The 12,827-nt window shown below is 32.2% G+C and overlaps 1 protein-coding gene across 1 annotated transcript in view; it reads left to right on the forward strand.

Moving 5' to 3' along the window:
* Positions 1–12,827, forward strand: part of LOC143066226 (uncharacterized) — a 53,131-nt gene that overhangs the window by 22,966 nt on the left and 17,338 nt on the right. The window contains exons 7-13 of the mRNA XM_076239224.1: positions 1,065–1,111; positions 2,742–2,773; positions 3,140–3,246; positions 5,008–5,169; positions 7,038–7,087; positions 7,875–8,051; positions 9,902–9,937. Coding sequence (XP_076095339.1) covers positions 1,065–1,111; positions 2,742–2,773; positions 3,140–3,246; positions 5,008–5,169; positions 7,038–7,087; positions 7,875–8,051; positions 9,902–9,937 — 611 coding nt within the window. The remainder of the gene's footprint in view (positions 1–1,064; positions 1,112–2,741; positions 2,774–3,139; positions 3,247–5,007; positions 5,170–7,037; positions 7,088–7,874; positions 8,052–9,901; positions 9,938–12,827) is intronic.

The raw sequence follows: 12,827 nt of genomic DNA on the forward strand, positions 1-12,827 counted from the left end.
CCACAGTAGACGAAAACAATAATATAGAAGACAAATGTGATGATGATTCTATAAATTCAGAGATGGTAGACATCCAAGATGATTCTATAAATTCAGAGATGGTAGACATCCAAGATGATTCTATAAATTCAGAGATGGTAGACATCCAAGATGATTCTATAAGGTTAGAGATGGTAGACAACCAGAGCGAAAGTGATGATATTATTATAATAAGTGATGTTGAAGAAAATACAGAAAACAGAATAGAACATTTTATTGGGTCGACAAAAGAACAAAAAGTAATTTTAACTTTTAAAAGAACCATTAATACTGTAAATGGATGTGAATATGTTATGAATAGGGACTTTATATGGGATTGTTATGGAGAGACAATTTGAGCACTTTCTTTGGTCGGGAGTGTTAGGAATCTCCAACTCCTCTGACTTTACCTGTACCTCCGTTTGACTATAATGTAATTTAACTCCGTTAATTGTTTAATGACTCCTGTAATTGTATGTTTTCTTTGTTATTAACTCATTATAAAATCGTGCAACGGAGTTAACGGAGATGTATTTTATATATAAACAAGAACATTGATAATATTAATTAGATGTTAACAAATAATAAAAGGCTGTAACATGATACAAATGGATTATTAAAGGATAGATTATTCAGTTGAGTTTGTGTTTTAATCTAATGTTAGTGTAACGAATACTTCACAACAAATGCTATAGGTGGAGTTAAATAAAGCAGTTGAAAAATTTAGCATTCCACAATTGATACAGTCCCAGGACACATTACTAGCATCCATGAATCTGAATACACCTGTATGTTGGCATTGTATGTGGAACCATTTATCGCAATTATCACAACATACTGCTCAGGCATTTTCAAATGTAGAACGGTAGACGGTTTATTAAAGATGTGAAGATGAATTTATGTACCAATGTCAAATGAGAGTATTAGATTGATTTGCTCCTATTCAGATTGATGACTGATTATAGATTGTTAAGTTGTGTAGGCTTAGAAGGCAGCTTTATACATTCACAATTTTTATATTAATACTGTTCTTCTTCTGTTTTCAGGTTAACAAGCGATGAATTCTGTTTTGAGGTTGAAATTAAATCTCCAGGTAAATCTAGCAATGTAATGACCTTTACATCTTTATGTGTCCTACTTCAATGGTTATGTACAATTCGTTCAACGATGTTCATGTTTTTTCATAACAAAAGTTACTTTTATTACAAAATTTCTTTTTGTCACAACACATTAAAGTACTTAAAGTAGTGACCCTTGATCACGCATCATTTGCGTTTTAACGTTAGTTTTTTTTTAAATGATTTTAAATAGTTTAGGCATGAATGACGTTGACAGTTACCCATGCTCAATAATTGTTGTGTCTCTACGAATCAAATATTATCATAAGCATAGTATGGCTACATGTTTTAGGATCGTAGATTATGGACGGGCAATGCTTCCTTCAAGCTTTTAGTTCCGAAGTATGCACACAACATCATCGTATTTTAACTAAACTGTAACAAATTTGGAGCCTAGAATGTTCACTTATGGATACACATATTTTACCTAAATGTAAGGCTTTAGAAAAAGATCATTTTTTTAAGTACCAATGTATGACCCTTATGATATTTTTTACATAATTGGAATTTGAGGCCATATTTGGCCTTACCTATATATGAACCTTGTTCTTCGACCAAATTACCCTTATATTGTTTAGTGTAAAGTTCTTTTGGATACTTAGCAAAATATACAAAAAATTAACCATAAATAAATTTAAAGATCAAATTCGAATAAGAGTGACGTCACATTCATCCTTCTATAGTTACCCCATTACTGTCAATCATTGACCAATAAGAGCCCTAAATCCCGAAACAATATCTAATGACTACATACGGAAACACATATCATAAAAATATGCAAAGTCTCAAAAGGGACATTCACATTAATAAGTCGAAAATAACTTACCACACCATGACATAACAAAACAGACACGAGTTTCAAAAGTACACATAACTACCGATTGAACATCACACACACCCTACCAAATACCAGGGAAGATATCAGGTTCACCGGACGTATATTCTGATTCAGCTCCATATGTGGCACCCATATTGTTACTGATATAAGAACAACGGGGTGACACGTCTAAACGATAGGTCACAGTAGCAGAAAAGGCGCCTGGATTGTTATGACGATAATTGTAACATATCCGACGTCATGGTCGACTAAAGCATTCTACAATCAACACGTGATGGTGTCCGTAAAATTTATTAAGAAATGATTTCAATCATTTAAATACATTGGTTCAATAGCTTACTTGTAAGCAGCAACCAGTTATCAAGGAAATCATGATAGGAAATACAAGCCCTGGTATATCGTTTTATGTGCAGGTGCTGATATACTGTTACATAGAAATGACCAAGCTTTCGCTTGGAAAGCTAAATCTTATTTTTTGTTGTAAAGCTTTTTTTAATCCAAACCGCATGGTCAATTTCTTGATGTTAGTCAACATGTGAGGCAGACTGTCGTATCTTTTATCCCAAGGTCGATGTAGGCACCACACTGTATTGAGTGAGAGAACATCATCAACATAGCGGAAAGCAGAGTTATCTAAATGCAAGAAAACAAAAGTTAAACGGTTTGAATTAGTTTATCGTCTTATTAAATGTTTAAAAGTTGGAAAATATGTGTCCCATGGGCACAATCTTCTTTCATATTAATTAAGACACTATTATCTTTTGCAGATTCTTATCAGCACCAAGTGGAAACAAGTCAGGTGGGTATGGGTGAAATTATCAATTTAGATTTAAATCCGACCTATTACAAGTTAACTTAGATAATTTCAATACGTCTAATCCATCCTACATATTACTTCTTTGACGTAAAATGTACTTATATCTCTCATATAAACAAAGCGTTTCGGAATCTAAAGAAATATAATGCACTTTGATACAAAGTTAGTATTTTTGCTTTTATTAACTATTGTCTCTATTCTATCGAAACAAAAAGCAATTTATACAGATTTCAGTTAGGAACTCGTCATTGAAAACTATATCGATAATATTTTTAATTTTAATTTTTAATTTCAGACAAATACATGAACATTCTTATGAACTTTCAAATATTTTTTTTTATATTCTAGCCATACTTTATTACCCCAACAATACCACATGACTCTGTAACACAATGTGTACCAGGGAAATCATGTCATGCTCTATTGTTTATGTCTGGTGGATTTTACCCTGAATGGTAAGTTTTATTTAATATTAATTTCTTGCTTATGTCTGGTAATTTGTTACTCTAAGTTGTAAGTATTTTGTACCGTAGAAATCTTTACTTCTTACTTTTTATGTCTGGAGAGTTTTACTCTAAATGGTAATGTTTTATATCAAGAAAACTTTAATGTCCTCCTGTTTATGTCTGGGGTGTTAATTCCTATTGATGGTTATCACTAGTAATCAGTGCTTAGTACCAATGAAATCTTCTCACATCCTCCTTCACGTTTGTGTAGAAATAATCTTGATTTGTAGATGATAGTGTGTACCACTCTACAAAGTCCAATTATCCTCTATTTATGGCGAACTATTTAAATTTGCTTAATAGGACTGACCAGAACTTGTAACTTGCTCATGTCAATTTCATTTAATGCATGCTATGGTTTGTAGGTATTTTGTACCAGGAAAATCTAGTCATGTATTCCTGTCAATGCAATGATGTGACTTTTGTTTGATCTCATTAAACCTTGTCTTCTTTTTAGTGTCGGTTTTTACTTCATGATCTGTAAATATTGTGTACTATAGAGATATTTAGACACGAATACTGTTAATGTATACGTGTTGTGTACCTTAGATCGATCAAAACATGTCTTCATGCTTATGTCGGTTTTTTTTTAATGATCTGTAAGCGTTGTCTAAAACTAGTATAGAGATCGATATCAATGCACGGTATTCTATGTATCAGTGTTGTATACTTTTGAAAAAAATAAACCATGTCTTCATTCTAATGTCGGGTTATTATTTTCTGATCTGATACTGCTATGTACTAAATAGATATATTGGCACTGTTGATGTGTAAATATTGTGTTCTTTAGATCAATCTAACAATGTCTTCATGTTAATGTCTGCTTATTTTGTCATAACATTTATGTCTTATGTACTATTGAGTAACTAGACACGGCGTACTATTAATGTATACGTGTTGTGTACTTTAGATATATCAAAGAATATCCTCATGTCTGGTTATTTTCACATGTTCTGCCACTCTTGCGTTATAAAGAGATGGGAAGCTATGGCCTCTTGTTACCATCTAAGTATGTTTGTCATGATCTGTCAATATTTTGAACAAAGAGATCTTCTATTCTATCTTTTGTTCGTAAGTTAATCTTTTGTGTGGTGATAGGATAATTTTTAAAAGTCTTTAATGCCTCAAGAATACAGGCAATAGTAGTATACAACTGTTCGAAATTCATAAATCGATTCAAATAAAAATCTTGGTTACAAACTAAAACTGAGGGAAACACATCAGATATAAAGGATAACAACGACACAACAGAAACACGACATAAAATCAAACACACACAGAAACGGACTGTAATACAACAAAGGCCATTTTGCTGACTTGGTACAAGACAGTTTAAAAAAAAAGGTGTATTGAACCTGATTTTGTGGCTAGTTAAACGTCCCGCTTTTATGGCAATTTGAAATATAACATTAAAATGACAACATTAAATGGCAGGACTACAATACATATAAATTGGAGAACATACAGGAAAGAGACACAAACAAATAATAACTATCAAAAGGTACCAGGCTTTTAAAGAAATACGCATAAGACTCATCAGTGACGCTCCTGCTGTCGTTGACTTTATTCACCCCTTTTGAATGTTTGTTACTAGTAATTTTAATTATATTTACACTGAATGTGAGAACAGTAATGAATCATAGAATTGATAAACACATTTGTTTGTCACTTTGTGAAAATTGTGGTGTAGAAAATCAATTTCTTTTTCAGTCCCTTTGTAAAACAGACAGACGGGCCATCGGACGACCTTCATATTTTTACATCTGCTGATAATACTAAATTGATTGGTAATTGCACGACAGATGTAACGTTTACCCCACCTCCAGGATCAACAGGAAAATACAGATTTTGTTTCAATATATTTCTTCCAAAGTAATGTATTATTGAACATAACATAGAATATCTATCTATATAAATTTATTTATGAATATGAAGATGATATTTCTGGTGCAGAAAAAAATGGCACACTAGAAATATGATGGTACTGTATGATTGCCAATTAGACAGCTCTCATTTACATGATCGGTAAGTGTTGTTTAATAAAGAGATATAAAGACACGGAAAACTGTTAGGCATACTGCGGAAACCCAGTTGAAATAGAACAAAAAAATCAAAGCTCTTTGTTAGAGAAGGTGATAAATGCTTACTGTAATGTTTACTATAGTAACAAAAATTTAAAAAGTTAATAGAAACAAATAAAACGACAATTTTCTCCTCAGGTACGAAGTGTTTTATTTTAAAAACACCATTTACAAAAGTTTTCAATTTATCTATTACATAGTAATGCAGAACAAATAGATATCAAGTCGACGACATAGGTATCTATCAAGTTGGATGTAGAAAATGCATAACCTTCGATTTTTTTTCAAAAAAGACCACGGACGGAGAACAATTCAATCTATTAGTTCAGTAATTTTCGTATCTGCCCTTCCATTATGTGACTCGAGAAAAAATCCACAAAATGGGTAACAATTGTAAAGAGAAAGTCGAGTACACCTTTTTGTGTTTGGGCGTGTTTGAGGTGTTTATTTTGTCTTTAAAAAGAGTATTTGATATATCATCTCGCTTCAGATTCTATCATTTTTATATAACAAAGCTACAGGTTGATTTTATAACATAACATAAAAAAATCACAGTACGAAAAGATGAAATATATGGGTCAAGTGAAATACCTATCTATTTTTTTTTACTTGACGACAGTCTTTTAAGTTGGATGATGAAAATGCATATCTTCGAAAAAATAATTTTTTTGTGTGTGATAACTAGTGTTTATAATCGTCAACCACTGAAATTTTATAGTCTGCCCTTCCGCGAAATATTTAATTACAATATTTTTAATAGTTTAAGAATTTTCGAAAATTCCACCTGACAACCGATCAGACAATAGTTTTAAGTTGAATCAATGCAGACAAGATCATTAACTGATGCTCATTAGCTAGTAGATACATTTGTCTTCTAAAATACATTTGACATATGAGGATCGTAAAGGGGCTATGTAGATAAATTTATTGGTTTTCAAGAGCAAAATTGACAGCGCGTCATCCCTACAATGACTTCCATTTCTACGATTGTGAAAATGAACTGACGTAATGGGGAGATAATTTTGACGAAGTAGAATCCTGAATGCATAGGTACAATAAATGTTTTACAATTGCTAAAATGTTTATAAACTATCAACAAGGACTTTATGTTTTTATGCCAAATGTATTGTTCATTATGTTTTCTGGTATGTGCGTCCGTTCGTCCGTCTGTTAGTTCAATCGTCCGTCCGTTCTAATGTCAAATTAGAGATTTCCGCCCAATTCCACGGTTCATTGAACATAGAAACTGATAATGCGGATGGGGCATCCGTGTACTATGGACGTATTCTTGTTAAAGTATACATTCAGGACCCAACATTTCGAATGATAAAACTGAGAAAGGAAATTGTGAATTTATGCCAAATACAGCTAGTAAATGTAATTATTTCCTTGGATTGAAAATCCTTGGAACCTCTCGACACATGTAAACACAATATAAGCATTCGTTTTACAATACCAATTTTTGTGATATGATTTATATCTAATACAATGATGGAATGCCTTAGTAATATGTATGGTAGCGTGTTGTCATTGAGTGCCAGAGTGTAAAGTTTAAGTCTTAAATCTAATTAGAAATTAAAAAATATTGTAAATGTAGAATGAAGTTTCAAAATGTTTTTTTTTCCACTCGGGCATTTTAAAATGATTGTATATTTTTAGTATACCAGGAGAAACTAGATGTTTTTATGTGATATACATGGAATATACTCGTAAGTATGTCAAACTTATTGTATGATCCGGGTTAAAAGTTTTTTTGGTTTTAATAAACAGAAACCTATTTACAGTGTACTTTTGTGTATTTTTTGTCAAAGAAAAACGTAACTAACTATCCACAACAAATGATATTTCTTAATGATTTATTTGGCTAAACTTTTTATAACCTTTCCTGGTTAAACAGCTCATCAAGTTATGAAGTACTTATAGTTCTTTGGTTCTCAAGTTTCGTCTTTTGTATGTTTAATGAAGAAAATACACAAAATAACTCGTAAGACGCAACATATTTATTACGTATTTCCGTTAATAAAGAAACTTGTTCTGGTAATAAATTTATTATTTTCTTTCTATTTTAGTGTCGTAGTATTCAATTATCACATATGGATACCTTAACTAGCTATAGCTTCCTTTTGTATTGAGTTACGTTTGACCCTGATTTGAATATTATTATCCGTCTTTGATTTATTTAAATCAACTTAGTGGTCATTCTGTTGGGAACTTGAGTATGCAGTTTATTATGAATTCGCTTTACAATAAATTATCTAAATAGACAAAGAAAATGTATGTTTTCTAAACAGTTTAACCGTTCAAATACGTCGAGTTATGTATCAAGTTAATGAACATGAGCCCTGTGGGTTGCGTTATTAGTCCTCTATCGTATATCTGTAACTTTGGAAATCGGTTAATTAGTGCGATCCGATGTACTATCTAGTAATTGTTACTCGTTTTGCTCATTGTATATATCAATATATAGATAAACGTGCGAATGTTACTTTCTTTTAGCTGTACCAATAAGAAACGAACATTTTCCACTTGGTTGCACTGACTACGAGGATATAAATTTTAGCTGCAGAAATTGGAACAATTCTATTGGAATATGTAGAACAACTTACGATCCTGTCCATACAATAGCCAGACACAGATGTCCAAGATTCTGTTCATTATGTCATGGTAGTATAGGTAATTCCGATTTTGTTTTATGCATGTTTGATATATTGTTGTATTAGGTTTTTCTACAACTGTATATTCTTAAGGTATTCAACACGAACGATTTATTATTTTTAAGTTAATTTGCGTTTTCGAAAGCATTTTATGTCCACTGTGAAAATACAACCAACCTTTTTATTTATCCCTTCAACATAAAAGTAAAGTATGTTGTTTGTATCGAGCTGTACAAAAAAACAGCAATATTTTTTAACACCAAAAACACATAACATTGATAGCGAAAGATAAACAAAGGCAAAAAACTATCAAGGGTGAGGGTGATCTAAAAACCATAATATAAAGAAACACACAAACAATTTCTAGAAAGAGACGAATTGAAAAGCCAATGAAGACAGAAGAAAACCAATTAAGCGAAACCTAAGGCTTTGGCAACACGAGTTCCAACCAAGACTGAAGACGCTTTCGGCTGTTCAGGATCATTGACCAGTTCATCTACTACCAAACGACTTTGTATTATTTTTCATGACGAGCGAAGATCCTATCATAAGTTTCATTCGGCAAGTAATTGTAAAAACGTCGAATGAAAATTACCATTTGGTTAAATGTTTGTAATGTTAATGAAATTGCCTTTAGAACATAAAAGAATTCGAAAATTTCGATGAAATAAAATGCACACATCCTAGATTGAAAGTTGATGTTTTTAGATTTCATTTAAATGTGAATAAGATCCGTGTAGACTTTTAATTTGGATAAACTTCTATCAAGATGTTATTGATAAACCCTATAATAAGATTTGTATATTGCGAACATTGATTCTGTTATAAATGAATTATGCATATGTAATGCTATATAGTTACACTTAGTCTTATTTCCAGTTCATACGTATGTTCAGCAATGCACAAGGTCATCTTTTTTACTGACTTGTTTAAGTTTGTAACTCGGATTTGTTTTTTCTCTATCGATTTATGAATTTCGAACAGCGGTAGTGATGCCTTTATATGTTATATTCGCAATATACAATTCTCATTACAGGGTTTAATCCGTGTTTGGATTTGGGTCTTCTACACTCTTCAACTTTAAACTTGTTTTGCTTTCTATCTTTTTTTATCCGTGCGTCAATGAGTCTTGTGTAGATGAAACTCGCGTCTCGCGTATCAAATTATAAGCCTAGTCCTGAACCTTTGATTACAATAATGACATATTTTAACCATCAGATGTGTGTGCACTGATTGATAGTTTAGTTTCAGATTTGAATCTAGAAATGAAACAAACAAAAAAGCGTAGTTTGCATCCTCGACAGTTTTCATGCAATAATAATACATCCTCTATAAATCAAACCAAGAAGTTGGAGGATAATGGTGGAAGCAACTTTTTGTTCTTCTCTGGTCGGGATTTAAAGTCATGCTACTGAGAAATAATGTGGCACCGAATTGGTGGTAGGTTGTGACCTTTCCTCGTCAGTTGTTATCTAGCATCGTAACACATTACATGATATATAAGGCATGAAGATGAAATATTACAAATCAGCTGAATTATCTATTGTAGAGGATATATATAACAAACCCTATCTTTGAAAAATAAAAGGGTATTTTCATCATAAAGTCATCTTTCAACAACGGATGTCTCCTGTTGATAGAGGACCATGTGACGTTATTGTTACTGAAAAGAAAGTACCATTTTGTCATTTATAATTTTTCTATCACAGAGTGTAATTAATATTTTATGTATGGTTCATGAATAACATATGTTTTGTATCTCAGGGAGAATGCTTCTAAAATATATATTTTAGAAAATGTATAAACCTAACGTAATTGGACTTAGTAGTCCTATGATATAAATCAAATATGTTATACATATATTTGCAGGAGTTCCTCAATCACAACTTCTTCCGACAATTGCATGTGAGTAAATTGTTATTCACTAATCACAAAATGGCTACGCGTACCTTCCTTAAAACTAAGAAATTAGGTTATACTTAGTTCAAAACTATTACTATTGCAATTTCTTATTAGTTATCGCTCATGATTATATTAGTTACATAGTGTGCTAGTGACCTAATACGGTATATATGGGGTCAGTAAATTCCATATGGGGTGAGAGCGAAGCTCGAATCCCCATATGGAATTTACTGACCCCATATATACCGTATTACGTCACTAGCACACTATGTAAAGAATTTATCTTACCGACTATCTTAACATGTGAAATTTAGGCTAGTGACCTATCAAAATGAGCAAGTCTTCGATACTTTTACCATTAAGAAACTAGCTACTTCCATTGATCCTACAAAAACAGATGCCAACAATAACAACTTTTAAATGCGTTTTATGATAAAATTGAGAATGGAAATGGGGAATGTGCCAAAGATACAACAACCCGACCATAGAAAAAAACAACAGCAGAAGGTCACCAACAGGTCTTCAATGTAGCGAGAAATTCCCGCACCCGGAGGCGTCCTTCAACTGGCCCCTAAACAAATATATACTAGTTCAGTGATAATGAACGCCATACTAATTTTCAAATTGTACAGAAGAAACTAAAATTAAAATAATACAAGACTAACAAAGGCCAGAGGCTCCTGACTTGGGACAGGCGCAAAAATGCGGCGGGGTTAAACATGTTTGTGAGATCTCAACCCTCCCCCTATACCTCTAGCCAATGTAGAAAAGAAAACGCATAACAATACGCACATTAAAATTTAGTTCAAGAGAAGTCCGAGTCTGATGTCAGAAGATGTAACCAAAGAAAATAAACAAAATGACAATAATACATAAATAACAACAGACTACTAGCAGTTAACTGACATGCCAGCTCCAGACTTCAATTAAACTGACTGAAAGATTATGATTTCATCATATGAACATCAGGCACAATCCTTCCCGTCAGGGGTTTAGTATCATACCATCATAACATATACAAAATGATATATGAGAAGAACATAACCCGTGTCATGCCAACAACTGGTTTTTGAATAAATGTGTTTAGTTCCGATGCAAAGACCCTATAAGTGAATCAATATTAACGCCAAAATATGCAATCTTTAATGACCTGACAACAGTATCGTAACTATATCCCTTCTTAATAAGTCTATTCAAAGGTTTTGTTAGTTTTTGAGGTGAATACTGACACCTTTGTGCTTTATAAAGAATATTTCCATAAAAAATTGTATGTGAAATACCTGAACGTATAAGAAGTCTGCATGTTGAGCTATATTTACGAATGATGTCCTTATACCGATGATAAAATTTAGTAAATGTTTTGACTAGTTTGTGATATCGAAAACCCTGGTGTAATAATTTTTCAGTAATACATAAATTTCTCTCGTTAAAATCTAAAACATTGTTACATACACGAGCGAATCGTACAAGTTGAGATATATAAACACCGTAAGATGGTGACAAGGGAACGTCACCATCTAAAAATGGATAATTAACGATAGGAAATGGAAAATCATCTCTTTTATCATAAATTTTAGTATTCAGCTTTCCGTTAGTGCTATAGATATCAAGATCGAGGAAAGGGCAGTGGTCATTGTTAGTATTAGCTTTATTTAAAGTAAATTCAACAGGATAAATTTCTTTAATATATATACTGAAGTCGTCATTATTGAGAGCCAAAATATCATCCAAATATCTAAAAGTATTATTAAATTTGTTTATCAGATGTTGTTTCGATGGGTCTTTGCTTATTTTTGTCATAAATTGTAACTCATAGCAATACAAAAACAGGTCCGCAATAAGTGGTGCACAGTTAGTCCCCATTGGAATTCCGATAATCTGACGATATACGGAATCCCCAAAGCGAACAAAAATGTTATCTAGTAAAAATTCAAGGGCATATATAGTATCAAAGCATGTCCAATTGACATAGTTTTTTTTGTTTATTGCTACTAAAAAATGACCTAAAAGAGTGAACATATATATTCACATTCTGACTTTTTAAATGCCCATTTAATTAAGTGTGTGATTTTTTTCTTAATGAGAATGTGAGGCAATGTGGTATACAGGGTAGAAAAATCAAAACTTTGAACAGATTTAAAATCACCAATATAAGCATGCAATTTATCAAGTACTTCCAACGAGTTCTTGACACTCCAAAAGTAATTAATTCCACTATTTTCGAAGGCCTTATTTGAACAATTTATTATCAGGTTTTTAATTGTACCAAGTGTGCTGGTAAGAATAGACAATTTAGTAGTGGAACAATGGCTTGAAGACGAAATAAATCTATATTTGTATGGTGTTTTGTGTAGCTTCGGAAGCCAGTACATAGTTGGGACTTTCATTGTATTTGGCTCTGCTTGTAAAGCGGTAGCTAAAAGTTTATGTTTGTTACAGATGTCGTTTTCTGAAAATGGAGTCAGTTGGAATGTTGGTGAATTGCACTAGTAACCCGAATTTAACTTGAACGGACAAAAACGTGTTAACGCTATTTAAATGAGATTGATCGTTATGTGATAAAGATTGACAAAAATTAAAAATTATATTTAATTCATATCAATTCATATCAATTCATTTTAACGCCAGTCAAATAGATTTCTCTGCGGTGAATCAATTGAAATCAAGTTGCTGGTTAGTTGCGTTAAACTAATAGGCCACGCCCCCGTTAAACTATTTCAAACATCCATTAATTCGTTTTAAACATGGATGAGACCCGAGCTTTTTACAGGTAAATCACCCAAGCAAAACGACCTCGATGTATCTATCGTTTTTTGTTTCAAAAATTAAATGCGTATAGTCTTATTAAAGTCACATGCTTCACAATTTAAAACGTCGAAACGAATGAATAATA

This window comes from Mytilus galloprovincialis, chromosome 3 (genome assembly GCF_965363235.1).
Source record: "Mytilus galloprovincialis chromosome 3, xbMytGall1.hap1.1, whole genome shotgun sequence".
In the NCBI taxonomy this organism is placed as follows: domain Eukaryota; kingdom Metazoa; phylum Mollusca; class Bivalvia; order Mytilida; family Mytilidae; genus Mytilus; species Mytilus galloprovincialis.